General features: G+C 37.5%; 1 protein-coding gene across 3 annotated transcripts in view; it reads right to left on the bottom strand.

Moving 5' to 3' along the window:
* Window positions 1–25,562, bottom strand: part of LOC145996048 (EGFR adapter protein-like) — a 1,377,132-nt gene that overhangs the window by 45,675 nt on the left and 1,305,895 nt on the right. For all 3 annotated transcript variants that reach the window (XM_083132260.1, XM_083132261.1, XM_083132263.1), the window contains one exon: window positions 4,205–4,363. In XM_083132260.1, the coding sequence (XP_082988386.1) occupies window positions 4,205–4,363 (159 nt within the window). The remainder of the gene's footprint in view (window positions 1–4,204; window positions 4,364–25,562) is intronic.

The following is a 25,562-nucleotide window of genomic DNA, read 5'->3' as shown; positions in this document are numbered from 1 at the left end:
TAGTAGAAGAGAAGCCCACTGCGTTCATCAATTTTATCCAATCATCCTCATCGTCACGATTAGCCAAAAAGTGACAGGAAAAAATAAGTAAAGCGAAAAGCAATACAACTATGAAACAATGTTTTGTAGTCACACATTTCTCGAAGAAGCATTATCACTCAGTGGTGGATCAAGAGATTGCAGTTGGAAGGGACGAATTTAACTCGGGTACCTCACCCTGTTTTGTGTAAACAATATATAGTACTGTCAACAGCAACCAAGCTGACTTCCATGTTCTAGAGAGTACGATATTATGTGGTCTGTTAGGAAAGTAATGAGACTGATTTTCTGTAAATGATGAATTTTATTATTTTTACAAATCGAGGTTATCCCCTTCAAAATAGTTCCCTTGGGCAGCTACACAGCGATGGAGGCGTTGTTTCCATTGTTCGTAGCAGTGCTGGAAGGCTTCTGCTGGAATACCTTTTAGCTCGTCGGTTACGCTCTTCTGGATATTATCCAAGGTATCAAAATGGCGCCCTTTCAAGTGGTTTTTGAGCAAGGGGAATAAAAAAAGTCACAGGGACTGAGATCCGTCGAATAAGGGGGCTGAGGAATCACAAGAATGCTTTTTTTTTTGCCAAAAAAACATTGATGGAGACTGTCGTGTGACATGCTGCATTGTCGTGGTGCAGCATCCAAGTGCGTGCAATGCCTGGTCGCACACGTGCAACCCTTTTCCTGAGTCTTGCAAGGACTTCATTCGGTACACACGTTCAAATTTAACTCACTACTGATCATTCTCACCGTCAATCAACGATCTGACCTCACCCTTTCCACATTGTCATCCGTTTTTGAGGTTGAAGGTCTCCCCGCACGAGGTTCGTCTTCCACTTGTTCTCGGCCTTCTAAAAAGGACTTGTGCCATCTGAACACTTGTGCCCTAGATAGTATATGTTCTCCATAAGCCCTTTGTAACTTTTAATAAGTCACAGTAGCGGATTCGCCAAGCTTAACACAAAATTTGATGGCACAACGTTGTTCAAACTTTTGCCAGTCTCATTACTTTCCTAACAGACCACGTATTTTGCAAAAATAGGACTCAGGGCATGGGCGTCACCAGAAATTTTCCTACTAGTAGTAGTAGCAGCAGCAGCAGTAGTAGTAGTAGTAGCAGTTTTAGTTTAGTTATTTCAGCATCCCATAAGTTTATTATATTAATAATATAGTACTTGTTACAACCAAGATTGCATAATAGTTACTTCTAACATTAGTAGCAGCAGCAAACGAAGTAGTATAAGAAGCTTCAAAACGTGTGAAAGTTACAAATTAACAGAGTTTCAGTGTTGCAAATCATGAAAGTTTCGTACTAAATTCGATATCTCAAGACCAATGACGCAAAATGAGGTGAAATAAAGTGCTTCGTTTATAAATTGCCATAAATTGAAAAAGAGTAGATGAAAATTTCCAGCCGACGCGCATGACTCAGGGGTGGAATGTGATTGTTATTATTGTGTCGTTATCATATTTCCTCCCATTGCATTACCACGGTAAACTGAACGATCAGGTATGCACACAAAGAAAACAAAAACCTATTTTCTAAAGGTATCTCGGCGTCGATCCCCTTTTGAGGCATATCGTAGAGTGATTCGGATCCAAATTTAAACTGTAGGTCCAGTTCCGATTAACCTATCATGAGCAAGGAGTGGGATTCTCGAGCCTGTAATACTTGGTGATCAGACAGAACCTTTGAGTCTTCAAAAAATGTTAAGCATAATAATAACAGAAAAAAAAACTAGAAGTTTGGGCCCCTATCGCCCTCCCGGTGGATCCGCGTCTGCTATCACTCGAAATAGAGCCCGTTTACACACACACACAAGGTGAATAAAAAGCGAATTTCCCTGTTTTAGACGAGACCTAAACCACAGAAACCGTGTGCTCTGGCTAAGAACCGAACAGCCGAACCATTGGTTACAAATTACATGCAAAGGCACACACAAGAGCGTGAACAGGTCTGGCATTGTATCCCGGAATGCTCCACGCGGCTGGTCCTTTCGCTGCATTCCCATCGGCCTTTCCGCTACCAACGTCTCTCCCGGCTGCTGTCCATTAGCTAATTGAAAAGTTGGTGAAATCTAAAGTTAGGTCATCAGGTAGGGCGATGATTCCCTTCCGTTCCAAATTAAGAGGATGGACCTTCAACGATTTTTCCCTCGGGGGTCATCATCGGATCGCTGTCCCGCTTTCGCAGCTCCCCCCCTTTCCTGTTTTTTTTCTTCTTCTAGGCCTCATCTGACTCTTGGTCTCCCTCCCCCTTTCACTCCTTGCGCTTTTCCCTGGTTCAATTTCATCTCACTCCTTCCCCCACCGGAAACGAAATTGGTTTCAGAAAATTACTCTGGGAGCAACGGCCATCTTTAACATTCTGTCCCTGTTGTCTTGTGATGAACAGGCGTTGTCCATTTTACGTAGGTGTACACAAACGACTTTTGTTGTATACAATTCCAATATTTTATAACAATGGGTCTAAAACATGTTCTAAGTTTAACGACAATGCCTGGCGAATAGGGAGGATGTGAACGTGGCATGTCTGGACAGTCAGGGGGGGATGTGAGACAATGACGTGCACATGTTGAATACGAAAAAGGTTGTTACGTCCAGCTGATAAAACGTCCATCCCTGACAAATATTTTTATGCGTATTATTTTTAGTAGTGATAGGCATAAATTTTCGCAGGCGCTGGCAACGGAAAACTGTATAATCACAATCTAATTATTATATTTATGTAAGTTCGGCGGAAGTCTTTCGGGGGAGGTCAACACCCCCTTTAACCCCGTCTAAACATATCCTTGAATAACACCTAATTTCTCTCACTGACTTAAGGTTATTATAAACACAAATACAAACCTCGTTATGTTTATTGTTTAAAAGGTAACAATGAAAAGTGTGTTTTTCTACTTGTAATAATCACAAGTCAATGAAAGAAACTTTGCACTGTAAGCAATCGTATATACAATAAATACTAGATAAACATATTTGTAATATAAACCTGACACACGAGTCATATCTCTACGGAGTAGAATTTACACCTACAGCGTTTAAGTTTGCAAAATTCACAGAATTCAAATGATATCTAACCTAGCTCTTCAGAATAACAGTACAGAAATAGTTAATGTAATTAAGTAGGAATTGTCAATTCACAGACTTATGTTGTCATCAATGTTGGAAAATCACAAACTGTTTAGTGTGTTTACAGTAAACAACTTTAATCACTTCTTCATACTTCTGTCTTTTATCTCTTCAACTGAAGTTTTCGAAATGGTCGTTTGGCAACAAGGAACCTATAAAGGTTTCCTCGAAGATAGCCGGTTGGAAGATGCAATTTAACTTTTTCAAGAACTTTCAGAGCACGAATACATTTCTGATCGTTATCATGATAAAGTTTGAAAGTAGCTATAACTAGGAAATCAACTTGCACCTCCCCCCTCCCCAAAAAAGAACAACTGCATTGCGAAACAAGTTCAGCTTATTTACCAACTTACTGAAGCACGAAGTTTAACATGGTTTCATATTTCAATATGTCACCTCGCCACTTATATTTAAGTCGTGATACGATTTATTTTTGAACACATTTCAAAACATTATGGAGCGTAACTGTGTAAGAGTACACAATAAATACGACGATACTTCAATGCATTCTGAAAAAAAAAAAGTTCCCATTACACTCACAACACAACAACTCCATCGAAGATAGCCAATTACAAAATCAGTACGAAACGCAATGCCTAAAAAAATACAAGTCTTTGTAAATAACGAGGCAGTTACAAGTAAAAGTGACTTTTTTTAGTTTTTTTTTCACTTAATTTTCAAAATAACTGTCAACTACTCAAGGTACTTTTGTAGAGTACTTACGGTTGAAGTAATGTTACTGTGAGCGAGTTCCTTTCGAAAATGAGTAACTGAGTATTTTTTTGTAATTCAGTTGTAAAAAGTACTGAAAAATACAAACGGAACAAAAATGTATTTTGATTAAATTGTGAGCCATATCTAAAACTGTCAGCTACAAATATATATGTCTCTTACTTGATCAAAATCATATTCCCCATACTGGAAAATGATGTCTGTACGCTGACGATTCCATGAAAAAAATTGGCCTCTGACAGACTCAAGACAGGAAAATATGACAATACTTGCTGCAAATGGATCAAAAGTAAAACACACTTACCCAAACGTGGGCGTCAGTTTCCTTATTGTTATTTTTGTTCTTTGGCTCCTCTTTGTCCAGCTGTGACGCGATCACCTCCTGGAAACTTGGCTGCCGCTGCAACTGGGCAGCATAAGCCATACGAAACGCATTGCCTACGATGGAATTCAGTTCTTCTGCCTGGAAAGATAGATGAAACCAACTTCAGCTAATGTGCACAATACTAGCTTCAAGTAGTTCTTTATTAACTCTCACAAAACAATCACAAATTATATGAATAGTCTATCACAAGTTGAACGAGACACTTGAAAAAGTTTGAAGAGAGGAAGTCACACATTTAATAATGATGCTGGCCAACCATTATTCGTTCTCGCATATTTGAACAAATGTGTTCCTTTATTATTTTACACAAACTTATGTGTAATAGATAGCGACCTGTTGAAATTTCATGCCCCGTTTTTAGTGCCACATACTAACAAATTTCACGGTAACAGTTCGTTATATCGGAGACACATTAAAATCGGATATTTTGTATTTTGCATGGTTCGTACTTACCAATTGTGTATTGCGGAACATAGTTCAAGGTGCCATTATGCTTATTACACGAAAACAAACACAATTTTTCACATAGAGAGTACTTTTTTTAATTCCATTTTTCGCTTCCGTAACACACAATATGACGGGCAGAGGTTGACTAGCGTTGTAGGAATGCAGTGTTTCCAACCTTCTTCACCGAAAAATACCTACTATCGTGTTCGTCACGTGTGCAAATTGTACATTATGCACGGGTAGCTGACGGATAGCCCCACGAACCATTTCCGATAAGGTTAGGTTAGGCAAGCATAGTTAAAAAAAAGGGGGGGTTGGAAAAACTGACAGGGGGTTACGTCATCAAACGTATGCAGCATGTTCACGTAGCGAAAGCAATGGCACTTGTGCGTCGGTGAGATATTTCTCTTGAAAAATACATGATTTCCCGGTGAAATAGATTCCACGATGAAAGAAAATACCTCGACGAACGTTGGAAACCTTAGAGAAACTCATTTCCGTAAGAAGTTTCTTCTGTAAAAATGAAGAAATGTGTCTCCGATATAACGAAGTGTTACCAATTTCACAACACCCACCCTACCCTTATTTTTTCAGTTAATATCTCACATCCGTTGCTTTTTTGGCACGTATGAAAACATCTTTAATATTAACTGAATTTACCTTTTACTAAGATGGAAGTTCATTGCAGTTTAATATGTTTTACCGAATGCACTAACTTGCATACGACATCAATTCCACTAAACCTTTGCCAAGATTATATACATTTACACATTTCACAGATATATAAAGATGAAGCATATAATATGAAAAAATGAATTCGTTCCCAGGTGCACCATCTGGTAGCGCAGTACGAAATTAAGAGTAAAAATACGCAATACGTAGGGTATTTATCTATATGACAATATTTAGTAATGACCATGGTTAGCAGTGATGTGCCGTAGACTATAAGTTTACGTCTACGTGCGTTGTCTACACGTAATCTACGCGTAGATTACATTGGGTTGTAGTTTACATAGACTACGTAGTCAATCTAAACTGCATTAAATTTAATTTTCAAGGGTTTCATGAAAGGAAAGTGACATTTTCAAATATATTGGTTCCTAACGAAATGAAAAGAATCCAGTGGCGTCTCGTGGCCTCAAATTTGGCCGGGGCTTATTTTTTCAATAATTTAAAATATAATGACAATTCACATGATTACAAAAGAAACAGGTATTGTTGTGAAACATACCTTTCTACGAACGTTGGCTCCTGTTCTTCTGCTCAGCAAATTTTGTTATTACTTTTTCGTTGAAGCCCTCTATGTTTGAAATGTATTCTTTCTCTATTGTAAGCAAGTGCCAATGCATTTGGTCTGCCTTGTCCCATTGCATTTCTTAAGCAGGTTTTAATACGCTTCAATGTGCTGAAACATCGTTCAGATTCAGCTGTTGCCACTGGAGTTATTAAAACTATGTTTGTCATTTTTACTGTTTTTGAAAAGGTACCCTCTAAATAATTTTAAATAAAAAATGAATGCAATCTACTGATAGAATTTATGTTTTTCAACTCTTCACTACAATAAAGAACACGAAGTTACCTCTTCTATGAAGGGATAATAAATCTGGGAAGATGCCTCTGTTTAAAGATTGTTCTCTTTCATTATGTCCTCGTAGAGCAAGTTCATGTCGACCACAGAATTTTAAGCAATCGATAATTCTATTTAATATATGCCTATTTTTTCAGGACAAATTCATTGTGTCTTGTAATTGACAGCCTATGTCCTTCATCAATTTGTGTTCGAACATCAACCCTGCCAAACTCACTCAAACATAGCGAATGAAAGCCACCAAAACACTACAGAACAACACGCGAGATCGAACGCGACGCAACGGAAGTAGCCCCGAATCAGCACTCAAATCCATTGCGCTCTCCCCTCCTCTCTCTGCTAGCATGTGACCTTCACTGTAGCGTAGGTGGGTGTAGGCCACGCCTTCCTTTGCGACGTGCCCCGGAAAGCGATAATTGACATCAATGCCGGGTGGCTCAGTCGGTAACGCGTCTGACTACTATGCTAAAGGTTCCGGGTTCGATCCCCGGCCGGTTCAAATCCGGGAACTTTTCTAACAATGGAAGCGGCCCCGGCGTCCACCCAGCGTCGAATAACATGGGTACCTGGGGGAAACCCTGGGGGGTAAAGGCGGTCAGGGGCGTGATGCTGATCACATCACCCCACTCACGACCGGATCAAGAAAGTGTGGGGCGTTACCCCCACACCGCCTATACGCCTTCATGTCGTGGTGCTATGCACAGGGGAACACTTTACCTTTTTTGCCGCTAGGAGCGCTGTCGTATCCATTGCAACAGACGATGAATTTACGTGGGTAAAAGTCGCCTTTTAAAAGACTGTGTGATAGTTATGCGTTATGATGATTGATAATTACGTGAATACGTCCGTTTTTCTTTAGGGGCTAAGCCCCGGAAGCCCCAAGGGACGAGACGCCACTGAAAGAATCCCATTTACAACAAAATTTCTCTTCTCTTCTATTATCAACTATGGAAGAAGATAAATAGAATGCAAAAAACAACAACAGATGGCAGTCGTGAGGCAAAAGTGGTCTTTTCCCCATAAAACACTAGAATATTTCCTATATTAGGTTTCTTCCTAGGTGAGAAATTGTTCGAATTTGGAAGAAATAGTATGAAAAGTTCTCCTTACACATCAGAAACTAATACGCAGTATAATTTTATTTTAATTCCACGGCGCCCTTTGCTAAGTTATCACGTTTCGCCATGTTGTTTACATAGATTACGTAATCTAAGTGTATCGTTCTTTACGCGTAGACGCACATCACTGATGGCTATACAGTTTAACACTAGTCCACCGAATTAATATTTTTATTTTCACTGTTTTGCAGATTATAAATTCTCAGTAGTTATTGTGCATTCATATATTTAAATGTTAATCGTAATCTCGCAGCAAACGTTAGATTCTCAACTAAGTATAGTTGGTAAGAGAACCTCCAGACACACATGCAGCTGTCAACATGTGTTCACCGTTTCCTGTTTCTTCAGCTACCCATGGAGCTTCCCTTTCAACTCATACATTCATTGAAGAGGAACGAATCTCGCGTACAGAACTTCTCCATTTCAACCCCAGCCACCTTAATGTCAGCTCCTTGTACCTGTCCGTCAGTCCGAAACGGCGATCCAGACTACAAGGAGGTAAGTGAGAAAGACATCCAAATGAATTTCCCTTTCCTGAAGAATCGAACAGACGTTTGCCTGTAGCAGAAAAACACGCCAGCGACTGGAGTGGTTCATTATGGTGGCAGGTTTGCTGTTTAGCAGTCTCCTGCACTGGCGGGAAGCCTGGTTTCGACACATCTTGAGAAGCTAAACATTGACAGCGATAGACAGGAACATGGAAAACAGTTTATGTATTAATGGTTGAAATGTGTATCTTGCGAATTGCAGTAAAAAGAAGTGCAACCACATATCAATATTCAAATGAAATGCTACTGGATTAGACTGTGTGCTAAATGTACAATGATATCACATTTTTGATACTCAGAAGCGAAACGAGATCGAACGAGACTGTTTTTTTTAAAGGATATACATATATATGTTGAGTTATTAAATGAAAGTATTATATTAATGGACAAATTTCATTTAAAAGTTATAGTATAGGGGTGACGGATTTCTTAAAATTTGCAGGAGAAAGTACTTACGGAAATAATTTTCTGTAGCGTTGTGGAAGTTTGTGAATGTAGTTTTGATCCATTTTAATGCGAATACATGTAGTTTTCTGCGAAAATCTCTGTCCGACACGCTGTTTCTGCTGCCGCCATTTGTTTTCTGCACGAGAGCACAATGATAGATGACGTAACCCCGTAGTCAGTGTTTCAAACTCGCCGTGTTTTCACTAGAACATGACGTGTCGAGTATTTTTAATTTTTATTTTTTTTAAACTATGCTTGCCTAACCTAACTTAACCTAACCTAACCTTACGGAAAATGGTTTTTGGGGCTAATGTGAATGGTTTGTGGGGCTAACGTCAATGGTTTGCGAGGTATTAGCATAATTTCAAATCCGGGCACGAAAGTAGGTATTTTCCGGTGAACGAGGTTGCAACACTGCGTAAATCGACAAAACACTCGCACAACGCGCCCTGAACCAGTACGCTATCGCCCGCTATAATGTGTTACAGAATCGAAATAACAAGTAACAAGTAAGTACTCGTAAATGTAAGAAATAGACATTATCTTAGATAGAAATGCATTATTTCATCTTAGGAAATGTTCCGCATTCCAAAATAGTACGTTAGCAATGTAAAAAAGTGCGAAATATATGATTTATAGGTGTCACCCCCATACTATAATAGTACCAAAAGTTGTATTCATCGCTTCCCTTCATGAGTAACAAACACGTCTGATGATAGTAGCTACCTAAGTAAAGCATGTTCGACATTTTAAATAACTACATATATGTATACATTGTAAAGGTAAACAAACTATGAAATACTAATTCTACATGTTTGCTATGTAATTCCTAATCCTAGTTTATATGGTTTTACTTAGTTTTTCATTTGCTACATGCTAAAATCTGGATCTGTTCTTGACTACAATCTCCCAGTACCTTGCGATTATTGACTACGAAAAATCTATCACATCTGAATGTTTCTTTCTTTTTTTCTGAAAGTGGTCTAAACTTTCTCTGCTTTATCAACAACCTTATGTACAGGGTCAACGAAGTTAGTAGCAAGTTGTGTTTTATACAGCGTATATTGATACACCTGTAGACTGAATTGTATCTTCTGCAAATATGCTGTATAAAGAAACAAAGTGCCGGAGTACTAATTGAGGCGAGTGTACATATTAGCTCTTGGTATATTAACTACAGTATAAATTACAAGTAGATTAATTTCAATACGGGATATATCAGGATTACTCTTTATGCTTGTATAGTTGTTGCATTTAGTTTGGTATTTTGCAGTGCAAAGGGTGGCCCTTTGTGAATACATCCGAATGTCAACTTCTTTCACGTAGTACACCCTGGACTGCATTGTTGCAGACTAACGAGGCTCTGGCGTATGGACTCTCAGCCAGTATAATCCTCTGTGGGGCTCGTGTTGAGTGATGTCGATATGACTTTGTGAATGTCTTTTAATCCATTTCCTTCTATCACTAATCATTCCCCATCGTCGCGGTTAGCCAAAAGTGGAAGAAAACCTAAATAAAATAAACCAAGTCACTCAATCAAGCAAGGTTTTTTTCACTTACCCATTTTATCATTGTACAGTGGGATACATGAGTATTACTGTGCAAATTGTCCATTACTATTTTCATTAATTTTTATCTTACATCATATGTTTTTTAAGCGATGGATTTTTATGTATGCTGGTGCAGAAGTTGTCAACAGCTTGTTTTGAGTTTTATTTTAATTCTTGGAGCTCTTATTGGGTCAAATAAAGTGCACGAACATGCTGATGGACAATTTGCACGGTAATAAGTATTACTCGACAAATTGTCCATGACTAGAAGATTACTGCTGGTACAGTGGGATCCACTAGTATTGCTCGGCAAATTGTCCATGATTATCTTCATTAATTTTTCATTTACATCCTGTGTGTTTTTAAGCGATGGATTATGTATGCTGGTGCAAAAGTTGTAAACAGCTTGTTTTGAGTTTTCTTTCAATTCTTGAAGCTCTTATTGGGTCAAATAAAGTGAACGAACATGGTGATGGACAATTTGCACGTAATACTCATAGATCCCACTGTTCAGAAGTTGTCAGTAGCTTGGTTAGCGTTCTGTTTCAATGCTTGAATAAACATTGTGATGGACAATTTGCGTGATAATACTTATGCATCGCACTCTACAATTGTCGCCTAGAACGAGCTCAGATTGTTACATTTAATCTGATTAAGACTAAAAATTAAACTATGGTCGAAGTTGATGAAGCAATTAGACTGAGCTAATAACATCCCAGTTCCCAGAAAGGCTTTCTATCTTGACCAACATTCAACCAAAACTTTTCCCACGGGTTTTTCCAAAAAAAGGAAAACAAAACTGAGACTGACATTTCAGCTGAACCCGTGACGTTTTGATATATTGTCCTGTTTTTCCTCCCAGCTATACTTCCACAACCTGGATGAACTGTGAAGGGTCAACTCAATGAGCACTTCCATTTATCACGGAAGACACTCTCGTCGCTCGAGTAACTCGACCCTCTGAAGATACCTCGCGTGGTCATCGTTGTGGTCACGTGATGGATAGAGGACATCAGAAACCTCCGGATGCTTGGCGACCACTTCCACTCGTTGCTTTTACGCAGGACTAGAGATTTAACATCCAACAAATGTTCCACAATACATAACGACCAAACGCTCAAGGGTAGTTCAACTTTCAAAACGTAAATGTCGGATTGGAGTAGTGATAAACAACCAATCTGGGTGCGAAATCCTGGGGGGACAGGGAAATTTCCCCCTCAACAAAGATAAGCAATTAATTTTATCTTCAAATATAGTTTACTAAGGATAATATCGAAAGCACACACAGAGAACGAAGAATAATGTCAGTCTATGTGTATGTTTGTGAGTGTTGAATGCTCTCTCTCTCTCTCTCTCTCTCTCTCTCTCTCAGGTGACCATTAACAGATTTACACCAATAAAAATATATGCACAAGAATGCAATACAAATATTAAATATAGTTATGAAATCTAATTTATTTACACAAATATTAAACACAAACTTAAGACATAAAGCCATTTCAACTATTTTGTAATGTATTGATATTTTTAATCCGTTTGTAAGGAATTAGTTTGCTACTTTATAAATAAGTTAAACAAATTATTTATTTTATATATATTTGATAATATGTTTTAAAATATTTAGTAATTTTAAATGTAATAACATAATAAACATGTGTATAATATTTGATTTGATTTGAGATTTCCTTTATGTCCACTTGTATGCACACGTAGGCTAATTGGGACTGGGCCTACAGTTTAAAGTGGAATCCGAACCACTATTGTGCCTCCATATATAATATATCACATATATGTGTATAGATAACTACTGATGTACTATGAAAGTATCTACAAGTATAACTTAGAGCTACGTAACATGGTGTCGTCCTCCTGTACTCATCAGTTGATATCGACCATAACTTGTATCTCTCTTGAGACCAACAGTATGTGTGAATCAGACAGATCGATCTGAGCACACAACAGGATAGAATGTCGTGAGCACAGCTACAATTTGTTATTATACGTTACAGATTTTGAGTATAGAAACAGGGAGGATGATAGAGAAGTGTCTAAAGCTGTTAAATTTGTTTGTTAAATATTAGTGACAACTCTCAATGATCATTCTGCACAGTTATTATAACTAATAAACGAAGTCATACAAATAATCCCAAATGATAATAATCGACGTCATTTTCTTGGTATTCATAATATTAGTAAGTTATGAACGTGATAATTTCCTTCCTCTCTTGTTACTTAAATCGTACAAACGTCTTGATATACCTAGGTACACATATGCATGTATGTGTGCGTGTTGCAACAACCTTGACATATCGTTATGTTACAATTATGCAAAGGACACCTGTTAAGATATTTTTATATTAGGTAAACATGCAGTTAAGTCATCGATCTAACTGCATTTGCTGTTCTGGTATTCTTTTACAGTGAGTAGTTACGAGACAAAAACAATGAAGCAATCAATTAACTCATTGCAACCTGAAATGTAACTCGATTGCACGTCCCCTTACAGGCAAAAATCTTGTGGAATTTCCCTATAAATTGCAAACTGGTTCGTAATTTACGGACTTGTTTTAGGAAATACCTCGTTATAACTACGAGAATGCCAATAAACAGCTATGTACTTGTCTTAAAGAAGCGATCTTAATTTAATGAACAACATTAGAACTGCATTTTCTCATTTCCTTTGATTTGTCTTCTATTAATCTCTCTTGACACGCATCCGGGAGATTTAGTCCAAATAAATGAAACACACATATCAAGTATGGAAATTCAAAATAAAAAGATACATATTAACCATGGGCGTCGCCAGAAATATTTGTAGGGGGCCTTTGATAAAACTTGAATAGTAGAAATAATAATAATTACCTAACTTATAAACTAATGAAAATAAACACATTTTATATTATTATTATTATTATATTCTTGCTGAAAGATTTCCACTTGATCCACCAGATGAGTGAATCAACTGTTTTTCATTATCTTTTGTTTACAATTCGTACAGTTAGTGTACTAAAATGTAGTTATTCTACATTTTGTTATTAACTTTTGAACAATACGCTCAAGAAAAAAGATTAGGGACAAATTTTACTCGAGTTTCTCTCTCACGTAAAAACTCTAATTTTTGAAATTTTGAAAACAGAGGAACCATTTATTCCTTGGACTAAATGGCATAATATGAATCACAATTTACAACATGTATTGTACACTTAATGCACAGATGTTTACTTTGGCTATTCCGTTTGAATACTAACCAACTGAAATTTATTTCTGTTAGCTAAAAAATAAAATGATTCATTTTTGTAACTTGAAATAAACTACGACAATTTCCATGGGGGCAATAGACATATTCGACCCCCTTCCTCCTGACGCCCATGATATTAACTCATTTAGTTATATGAGTTAATATATATATATATATTTAATCAGATGTAAACTTTCTCATTTATGACAACGAAATATCACAATCGAATTGTAACGGAGCGTATTTAAACATGGATGGATTACCTTCTCAGAAGAGCAACCTGGCAACTCTGATTATGGCAAATTCAACTGCCAAAAACAGACGTGAGCACCAATCAATAATCTGTCAAATCATTGTTTCTTTTTTTGATCATTCGACGTTACACAACTACGAACGTGGAAAAAAGCAAATGGCGTACCAGAAGGGACACGATACAAGCTTGGCTGTAATTGCAAAACGAGTTCTGATGGATTTCAAAGATGAAGCCAGTCAGATAGAGCGGGCAAATGTTTTATGGCCGCTCCTGTACTACTGCACATTAAACGTCAGCCGTGAAAAATTTATGACGCGGTAGATTGTGGAAACGAATCGCAAAGCGGATATTTTTATATGTTATTCATATATCACGATGGACAGATACACGGCTCTCGTTTTCTGGCCCCTTTTGACTCTTGCGAACTGTCAAACTGGAGGAAGAGGACAAGACATTAATACTTCCTGGTTAAATAGTTCTGTGTATTTTCGTATGTACCACATCGTCAACTTTCAGGCGGTAACGTATCTGGAAATAGTATATTTCAGGCGAGAACCTCTTAGACAACTGGTAGGTTAACTGAAGTTAAAATTTTGGGGCGCACTGGAGGTGATGGACACCACAAAGCCTTCCCGATAGATACTCTCTCATGGGACTTTCAAACTGTTGGTTGCGTACAACAATCATTACGGAACCGTTGTTCTAATCGCTGGTAATTTGATACATTTAAAATATATAATCTTTGTAATAACTAGGGCAATATGCATGCAAATATGCACTAAAAAAGTGTAAAATATGCACTTTAAAAACCCATTTAATTTATAAATGCTGTAGGCTATATTACAAACCATGGAACTATGCAATGAATATGCATTATTCTGAATGCTCATTCCCTACACAGTTTTTTTTCAATTAATATGGTTCGGCGTTAAATGAAACACAATAAATTACAGATTAAGATCATGATTGCATTTTATAACAACATGATGTCTCAAATTTTCGAAATTTAAGCTCCTTCTGTTTTCAACTAGAATAGTCTTATATTCAGAAAACACACGTTCCACTTCGCAAGATACAAGTGGACTGAATTTTTGGGCAACAAAGTCAGACACATCAAGTTCCAGATCATCCACACGTTGTCCATTTGTATGCAGAATATTGCAAACTTTCACCATTGTTGCATACCCACTGTTCTTTTTCAATACTGCATCCAATTTCTGTACATCCACAGGATCTTCAACCTGGGCGAGGGTCTGTTTAACGTCTTCTATAATTTTGATGCTTGTTTGAAGTTGTAACTTGTTTGAAGTTCTTGAAAGAAGAACGACAGAGAAAAGATAAAGAAAAGAGAAGGGAGGAGAAGAAAAATAAATACAGTATATGCTCGGTGTTGGTTGTGGGTACAAAAATATGCACATCAACAACTTTTCATACAAATATGCAAAATGTATAACTATCAGAGCCCTAGGGCTACTTCTTCAGTTCTGCAGGGAAGAGAACCCAATGATTTAACTACACGCACTGAACACACCTTAAAATTTCCACAAAAGCATAATTTATTATTAATTTGGCTCTACATTTACCCTTACCCCCCACCCCCCGCGCCCCGGAGGAAAGTTCTAGGTGAACTCTTTGTGAAGTTCACATCCAGTGTAGCTACCGCTGGGTTAATCAGCACTCTATGTTTGCACAATGCACGAAGGGACACGTCTATTCGCGGAGATGAGCGCCTTAAAAGTAATACACGCCAGGTCATGAGGATTAAAACAGAAATTTCAAGCTGAAGCTGGGTAGGGTATGTCTACCTCAGACATGACAGTAAACACCAAGAGGCGCCTGAGCTTCGTTAGCCGGATAGTATGCAGTTTCTAAGGTGTGATGCGTGCAAGTGGAAAGACTTGAAAATAATTCACTTACACTCCTTATTTCTAGGATTCCCACAGGTGTGTCAGTATTATTATTATTAACATATTTTCTACAATTCTGACTATTATTGTTATTACATCGAGAAAAGGATAAAACATCTAGCTCATTTTACGCTAAAACATTAGGATTTGTATAACATGGAACAGATGTGCTAAGAAAAAAGCCACAGAAAATGCACATATTATTAGTTCCGGTTGGTGAGAAATGAAATCCTTGAAAATGCATTAATATGCGTACAACTTATCAACACACTAGACAAATGAGTAACCATCTATTATTCTTGTAAATATAAACCTAATCAGCATATTTCAGTTCCTAGTTTCATTCAAAGTTACAGTTTAGTCAGTAGCAAAGCCTGTGCAATACATTATAGAATCCTATAATAATAGATAGTGTTCTCAGAAGAGAGACAAGTGTTTTATCATTCAATGTCGCGATTTGGTCATGGAGCTCGAAAACCTACATCACACGAAAATTTCCAACGTGCCCACCTGTATATTTCACCTTGGAAGTGTACATAAACAGCTTCCCAGTGACACGGAGGGAGCCAATCAAAAAATTCGACCGGCTCCTTCGGTTCCAGCTTGCTGCACAGGTGTAACGCAAGCATTGAACCCGCAACTTGTTCGGCCACGTAACGACAACCGCATTCCTTTTCCGGACACCGAACCACTCATGTACTCCTCATGGGCGGACTTATATTTGGAGAAGCAGCGGCAATGCTTCATCTTTATTTACTGCCAATCCACTTCTGGCTTTCTTTACAACGTCTCAGCGACAGAACTCGCCAAATAACTCCTGATCTTTTCCACAGTGCAAAAAGGCACCTGGCATAATCTTTACACAGCTGGTGGACATAGACACAGTATGAAAAACTTTTAAAAGCGGGGAATATGTACACGAGCTACGACTGAAACAAACTGTGAATACAGTTGACTTGCGTGATGAACATAATATGATTTATAAGTGACAAGAAGTGCCACTATAAACACCCATTAAAGATGAGCCTACTGTTTTAGCTGTTCAGACTTCTGAAAGTAGATACAAAAATTTTAAATTGAGACCAAGAAGGGTCAAATTACTTTAGTACGCTTATTTAGACACTAATTTTTAATTTATTAGTCATAATTAAGAAACTAATTTATGAGTAGTGATGATACCACCAACCTCTCAACATCAATCTTTACTGGGATCTCCTTTTGTTGTATATAATTTTTCCTTGTGAGACTGTCAATTTTCTTTATGAATCAAGACCTGGTTTAGTTTGTTAATAAAAGCATGGATTCCGTTAAGAAGAAATGAAATATCACCAGTACTGTTACTGGTATTGGATGCATCATTGTGGGATAGTGTGACATATGTAGATATTGTGTAACACCCATTAGTTGAATAGATAGGTGTTAGCTTATTTTGAAAGTTTATGGATCTTGACAACACATTTCAGTATAGTTTTTACAAAAAATTACGAAAAAAAATACTTTTTTGGACCTCTTGAGTATCAGATAATACACACTGAAATGCAAGTTGTTTTTTTTAATTTTCCAATTTCAAAATTTCAATTTTTCAAGCGAATGCATTAAACACTGTGATGGTACGGGATATTTCGAATCTTATAATCATGAATTCGAAATCTGTAATTGCATTTTACAACCATTTTATTTTCTCCTACAAACAACTAGAACATTTTAATCGTGTTTTAATCTCCCCATTTTTTTTCATGAAGTAAGTTATTTGCTCGCTGCTGCGCTGCCTGGTTGATCTCAGTTCTTGCTGCTTGATTGATTTTCGGAAGATGAGAAAAAGTTCATGGATTTGAGATGAAGAGAGAACTGTGATAAATAAAAACTACCGTAGTTAAATCATTCGTTGAAATCAACATTTCAACATTTCGTGTTGGACAAATTGTCCATCATCATACGTTTGGTTTAAGCAATGTTACTTTCAAGAATTGAAACAAAATGACGAGGTACTGTAGCAGCTGTGAACACGGAACTGTATATCCAGTTAGTTGGCGCTGAACTGGCTACCTGACCGAAAGTGATGGCTGCCTGGCTGGCTGCTTGAGGAATAGGTCATGTTCTAATTGCTACTGGCTTTCCTCGACTGGATTCTGTGGAACAGCCAATCAAAGCAAAGTTTGGCCATGTGAAGATAATCTGTGAGTTTGCAAAGGAGAGTTTTCTTGTCTGTGGTTTCCGAGTGTTGGCTGTTTTTGTTTAGTTTCTCGATAAAAAGAAAAAGTAGAGAGATGACGTTCAGTGCATTCGTGTTCAGTTCATTAATATTTAGGGATTTATGCAAAGCGATGAGATGTGTACGTGACCAATATGATAACCGAAAATGAAAATCCTTATTATTACAAGTGTATTAAATGTTTGATTATATTTTATTTTTGTGAATGAATCCTGCGAATCTCATCTATGAATATATTGATTACCATATTTTTTTCGAGCCAATTTCTAGTCCATACTTTCCTTTTTTAATTTTTAATAAAAGCACAAAGCAGTAATTCTCCTACAACATTCTTCAAATTGCTCGTTCATATTTACAGATTCTCTGCTGTGCGCAATGCCTTATGGGAACAAAAGTCTATCGACAAGTACGGTAACAAGTGTCGTGTGAGGCGAAAACTAACAAATGGGTAGCCAGACCAGCGCCAACTAGGGCATTCCTACTGGAAATCCAGTTCCGTGTGATTCAGGCTTTATTTACATCTCACTGTACAGAGATCGCATCACTTTTATCGGGAACAAAATTACTGATTAAGATTCTCAAGTCAAGGAATGGATCTACTTGTTGAAGTTAAACCAATTCCACAAAGGTATATAAGCCATTTTTGTTTAAATAAATATGCGTTCTCTCGTGCTGGGCAGTTTGCCAAAACAGAAAGTGTGTCCGACGACCACCCTTGCTTCGCTGCTAAGTGGTGGCCAATTTTCACAAGTGTCAGAGTACGTTTCTTTTCCATCGTTTACATTAGCACCGTTAGTGTGGTTTGCTGCACACAGATGGCCTGAATACGTCAAGAGCACTTTAAACGGTAGGTTTGGAATAACACTTGACTTGCACACAGCCTTCTTGCAAAACCCTCACGATTTTAACATCTGTGTCAGTATGGCAGACGGACATTCGATTCTGACTGATCATCTTGTTGAAGAAGGTTGACATAACAGTAAGGCCAGATGTTATCAGACGGGTTCTGGGCTAATTTGATCCACTCACCTCACGATGTTCTAGGTATTCTTCTTAATTCTATCAAAGACCATTTCTTCCTGAACCAACAATAGTTCGTGTACGGTGGGACCGTGCAAATTGTCCATGACTATTTTCATTAATTTTTCTCTTACATCCTATGTGTTTTTAAGCGATGGATTTTTATGTATGTTGGTTCAGAAGTTGTCAACAGCTTGTTTTGAGTTTTCTTTTAATTCTTGAAGCTCTTATTGGGTCAAAATAAAGTGCACGGTGATAGACAATTTGCACGGTAATACTCATGGATCCCACTGTACATGTAATTAGCTTCGCACAACGTAATTGCCAAAGCTGTTATTCAACCGATATGTTCCAATATATTGTGTTTATGTTATACATTTTTATGTATGCCTTTTCATCCTCTCCTTGCGTTTGTGAAAATTATGCTGTATAAACGACACACACGTGCGGTTTATACATTGGCAAGGGCGCCCGCAGGGAGGGGCCAGGGGGGGTTCAAGTGCCCCTCCTGTGAAATTGTAGATATATTTCATAACTAAAAATATTATTGTCTGCGACTTACAGGCTGTAAGTTACAGCAACTATTATTATTATAATTTTATTTCAAGTAGGGTTACATTTTACAGTCTATTCTATACTGATTATCTAACAATAAAAACAGCTTTTTGTCAGTATACAGTTATGCAAATTGTATATAGATATACAGAATATGGAAATTATAAATGTATGTAATAAAAACATTAGTAGTAACAAAAATAATAGCAATAATAAAAGCAGTAATAATAGCAAGAATATAAAAATAATAATAATAAAAGTTTCTATGACCCTGCCCTTCTCAGAGAAAAAAAACCTGCGGGCACCCTTGTATATTGATTCTGTAATGCTAACTTTTCTCCTCGTACGACCATTAAGGTCGGTGGGGAAGGAGTATGTTAGGGTCCTCGCGTCTGGCTGAACACAAACTGTTCCTCCTGCCCTTAATACAGATTAAAACCATGATTATTTTCTTTTAGCCAGTTAATATCACCATTCTAAGTGATACAGTGGCATAGTGTGCCAGTTGATGGATTATGAATCTGGATCTCTTTAAAAAAGATATCCAGCGAACGCTGTTGAATGTCTTGTTATTAAAACAACAATATCCGCTGCAGAGGGATAAAAAAAAAACAAAGAAGCAGCAATACGACGTCGGTTCTTTTCCGCGAACCGGCGCTGGAATTGCAGAAGAGTACGGGCGGAGGGGGGGGGGGGAGAAAATATGTGGCTCTCGCACTCTTTCATTATGTCGCGTGCCGAAGCTGTTGAAAGCGTGAATACCTTACAGCGATATTCTACCCTCCTCCGCACACACCAGCTACATTTACTTTCCGTGTCCACGTGTCCAAGCAGTGTAGGTGGTAAAGGATACCCTTAAACCCTGCACGAAGTGGTTTGCGGTTGTCTTTTTCCCCTTTGGGGGGGGGGGTGGCTGTTAGCCTTCCAGGGTTGTGCACAGGTATGTATGGAATTTCCCCCGGTCTGCTCTTACGCCGGGGGCTATCAAAGGCGGGGGAAAAAATTTCTACAGACACCCACGTGCTAGGAGAGCCACTACGTGATTATTTTTACAAAGAGATCTGTAGGAGGGGAGTTGACAAAGCATCCCGGAAGACAATCTACAAGGACTTCTTGGTGAAGCCACTTCGAAGCACATTCCTAGTGCTTTGATTTCAATCTTGTTAAGGTCTACATACAAGCATCAGAGTTATCAATGGATTCCGTGTTTTGACTCTGGAAGTTTCTATAGTACTTTAAACTGTATGCCCATTTCGGATGAGCCTACCTGAATATAAAGTGAACTAAAACAATGATGTGATATCCGATACGCCACACAATGAGAGAAAAAAAGAGAGATATACATTAGAATTATTTATTTAGCTTCAACAGAAATGTCCTATTACAGACATGAACATATAATCAAAGTACACAGGTTCAATAATATAGTCTTAAATTTATACTCATATCAATGACGTATACTGAGTCCAAGATCCGAGCTATCTCACTGCCACTGGTCCTAGGCTATGAATAGAAATGTTTACTAACACATAGAAAATAAAATCAGGTTGCCAACTCATATAAAATCAGGTTGCCAACTCATAGGAAATCAGGTTGCCAACTCATAGGAAATCAGGTTGCCAACTCATAGGAAATCAGGTTGCCAACTCATAGAAAATCAGGTTGCCAACTCCAGAATCACCTTCATCATCTCACTGATATGAATAATTTTGTTTACAATTTCTGATCAATTTTTCTTCTGTATTTTATTCTATAGACTCCAGGCTTCGCAGATAGCCTAGCTAGTATAGAATATACGCTCCTGACTCATATGCACATACATTCCTCATATCCCGACGCATGAATATATCAGTATACAAACATACGTAAATATAAATATATGTTTGCAAAAGAAGAAAGCATAGATGGAAAATTTATATGGAGTAATGTATATGAAATAGTATAATCTTAAAAACTTCGGAGGGCATTTCTGGCATGGAGAATATTTGTGTATCGATAAAATTACACTTTTGTACTTGGTTATGAATAGGGCTCAGAAGTTGAGGAAAAAAATCGTTGTTTTTTTTGTGTCCGAAGACGAGGCCCAACATAATATACGTTCATTTCGGGTCATTGTAGGCCAGAAAAAGATGGGTTTTATTTGTCCTTTTTTTCCCTTTTTCGGCGATTTTTGGCTTATTGGTCCTTTTTTAGCCTTTTCTTTAGGTCTTAACGGCTTTTTTTTGCAACTTCACCTTCTTTCGACTACGTTTTTACTGCCCATTTTCACTTCGAATCGTCATCAGTTCATCACCTCTTAAACATACTTTCTGTAGTAAAGAAATAAAAAAGAAAGAAAGAAATATATTTGGTTAGGCCAAATATAATTCTTCAAATATGATTTTTAAAATTATGTTAATCTAAAAAATATATAATGTCTGAAAGACGATTCATTTCATTCATATAACAGTTGGGCTGAAAAGTTCGTAGGCTAACATAGTAAAAAATATTTTTTTGACAAAATTCGATTTTATTATTTAATATAGTTGCCTTTGAGGGCGATACAACGATTATAGCAGTCATACAATTTTTCGATGCCATTTTTATAGTACGATTTCTCTTTAGCCTCAAAATAGGCCTCAGTTTCGGCGATTACCTCTTCATCAGTGCTAAATTTCTTTCCAGCGAGCATTCTTTTAAGGTCTTCAAACAGGAAAAAGTCACTGGGGGCCAGATCTGGAGAATATGGTGGATGGGGAAGCAATTCGTAGTCTAATTCATATAATTTTGCCATCGTTTTCATTGATTTGTGACACGGTGCATTGTCTTGATGAAACAGCACTTTTTTCTTCTTCAAATGGGGCCGTTTTTTCGTGATTTCATCCTTTAAACGCTCCAACAACGCTATGTAATAATCGCTGTTGATGGTCTGGCCCTTTTTGAGGTAATCGATGAATATAATACCATGCGTATCCCAGAATACTGATGCCATAACCTTGCCAGCCGACTGTTGTGTCTTTCCACGGTTTGGATTCGGTTCATCACGTGCAGTCCACTCGGCTGACTGTCGATTGGACTCTGGAGTGTAGTTATGGAGCCATGTTTCATGCATTGTAATATATCGACGGAAAAAATCGTGTTTATTACGGTTGAATATCGCTGAACATTGCTCTGAATCATCAAAACGTTGTTGCTTTTGATCGATTGTGAGCACGCGCGGCACCTATTTTGCACACAGCTTTCGCATGTTCAAATATTCATGCACAATATGTCCAACACGTTCCTTTGATATTTTTAAAGTCTCAGCTATCTCGATCAACTTCACTTTACGATCATTTAAAATTATTTTGTGGACTTTTTTGTTTTCGTCGGTAACAGCCTCTTTGGGGCGTCCACTGCGTGCATCGTCTTCGATGCTCATTTCGCCTCGTTTAAATTTAGCAAACCACTTCTCAACGGTTGATTTTCCTGGTGCAGAGTCCGAATAATGTTTATCAAGCCAAGCCTTGGCTTCAACAGTAATTTTTTTCGCCAAAAAGCAATGCTTTATTAACACACGAAATTCTTTTTTATCCATTTTTCCACAATAACAAAAGCTGCTTCACTCACAATGCTATATCTCACGAACTAATTATCCGGCAGCTGTGAAATTTATACACGTATCTTTTGAAGGTTAGTACTAAGTAAAAATCACATGGATTTAATTCTAGTAACGCCATCTATGAGTCAGCCTATGAACTTTTCAGCCCAACTGTTAGTTTTCTCGCACTGTGTGTTCCATACCACCAGAATTTTGTATTTTTTCATTAAATGTGTAAGCTAATTAAAACTGAAGCTATTAATTAATTTAGATCACATTTATATGTCCTTTTTTTATATATATATATTTTTTGGCAATTTATATGTCTTCAACTTCCGAGCTCTAGTTATGAAAGATTAAAGTTTACATTTCTTTTTTTTTTGGTAACGCAACGCAATAAAGACATTGCAACATCCCAGAAAGTAAAATAGGCAAATTAGCGAAGTCAACCAGTGTACAAGTTGTCCCGTAAATTGCGAACATTTATTACATCTTAACGTGAACTCCGCTCATGCACAAACCTTGAAACCTTGAAGCAGATAAAAGCACAGTATACTCACAGAAGCAAATGTACAAGGGGAAGAAATCAGACCGTTCATACTCACAGAAGCAACTGTGCAAGCAGAAATCAGACCTTTCTAATCCTGGCAAACGACATTAGTTCGCTTAAGTTACTTTCGTAATGAACACTTCACGGTTGGACGGCCAAGCTTGACAATAGGGAACTCGGCTATCTCTGCTGTTCTAACCCTTTTCACAAATTCTCTTCATTTGCGTCACTTTCAGCTTGAACTAAATGGGGGCAACACAGCATGCGGTTTATTGTTTTGGAATGGTGTCTGTTGTTAAAGGAACCATGTTGTAGCTCGTTGCAGTGGAATATATACTGTGCTTTGTCTATTGCGTAGATGTTCAGGTTGCTCAGTGATTTTGTACCTCTCAAATGCGAGGTTCAGATGTGAAGCGAAACTTCAACGAAGTAATTGTCAATCTCTGCATAATCATCGCTACAGTAGGATGCACAAGTATTGTTTGGCAAATTGTCCACGACTATTTTCATTCATTGTTCTCTTGCAACCTAAGTGTTTTTAATGATCGTATGCTGGTGCAGACGTTCTAAGTAGCTGTTTGAAGTTTTGTTTCAATTCTTGAAACTCTCCTTGCACAAAAACATAAAAAACACGGTGATGGACAATTTCACTGGCAATATTATTATAACAATATTGTCTCTAAATTCGAGATTCTGTGTCCGAGAATCTCAAATGTTCAAGATTTACCAAAACCAAACTTAATGTGGCAACTTTAGACATATCAAACGGATATCTACTTGATTATAGATACATCATATACTTTGTAGTAATTACAGAGTCAATCAATTAGTGAAAATTGTGATCCTTGTTGGTAAATAGCAACAACAGAAAATTAGATTGTCAAGAGCTGAAACACTACATGTATAATGTTTGTTGGTAGTCCGTAACCAGACATTTTTTGTATCTATCAATAGTCTGTGTATCTCGGTCTCTTTACATAGCTACAGCGTATATAGGTGATACGCGTTGTATGTCATCTTTTCGTTTAGTTCTATGTGTGTGCTGATTAAAGATACTTCTTGTTGGAGTTTTGCTTTCATTGCATCATTTATCCAAAATTGACTAATATAATAACAATCCTGTGCTGCGTGGCTGCGTGGCTGCATACCCATATACTGAGGGTAAAATTCCATTTTTAGAGGGCTCGTAGCATCAAAAAGTTGTTCACCTGTGAAAGTTCGGACGAGATTCAGATGTGACCGAGACTTACTTTTCGAGACTTTTCTTTTTCTTTTCTTGGACTTCATTTACAATTGAACAAATCGATTTTAACTGCCGTAGTTCATTAGCAACTTTTCATTTAGTGTTGGCGGAGTTTGTGGCATGGCGGTGTGCGTTTACGTATTATACACGTAGATATGTTTTGGCTTTTATTTGGAGGAAATTCATGTGAGGATAAAATTTTAATTAGTCGAATGTAGTGGTAATGTCTGGTAAACGAGTTAGTATATCCCATTATTATAGTAAAAAGTCTAAACTTGATAATGCTATCCATAAAAGTCATTCTGATGGCAGAGTAAATGAATTTTGAAGGTATTCCAGCAGTTGAAGTTGAAAGTGATTCAGAAGAAGACACGATCGAAGGGGACGTGCTGTTTCAAACTCTCACCCCAATGATATTGCCGAAACTCCAAATGAACTTTCACAACCGCCTGTATTAACGCATTTTCCTCAGAAAACATTTGGCAAAATAAAGAGAAATTGTGTAAATCTTTTAAATGGTTGCAATACAGCGTTCAAACCGTCAGGCTATTCTTCAAACTGAAAGCAAACATGGGACAATCACATTCACAAAAATTGGTTTTAATAACTGGAAACGAGCTCTGGATCAAGATTCTGGTTTTCGAAAACTTGACAACAGCCAGTTTAGGTCTACATGCGTTGTATACACGTAATCTACGCGTAGATTACATTTGGTTGTAGTTTACATAGACTACGTAGACAATCTAAAGTACATTAAAATAATTTTGAAGGCTTTCATGAAAAGAAAGTGACATTTTCAACTACATTTGTTCCTAACGAACTGACAAGAATCTTATTTACAACAAAATTTCTCTCTTCTCTTCTACCAACTTCGAAAGAAAATAAATCGTATGCAAAAGAAAACAACAGATGGCAGACGTGAGGCAAAAGTAGTCCTTTTCCCACAAAACACTAAAATATTTCCTATGTTAGACTTCTTTCCCTAGGTGCGAAATTGAAAGGAAGAGTATGAAAGGTTTTTCTCACACCTTAGCAATTGATA

The sequence above is a fragment of the Lepisma saccharinum genome, chromosome 12, assembly GCF_977018435.1.
Source record: "Lepisma saccharinum chromosome 12, izLepSacc3.1, whole genome shotgun sequence".
Classification (NCBI taxonomy): Eukaryota; Metazoa; Arthropoda; class Insecta; order Zygentoma; family Lepismatidae; genus Lepisma; species Lepisma saccharinum.
This window is presented reverse-complemented; position numbering and strand designations above follow the sequence as displayed.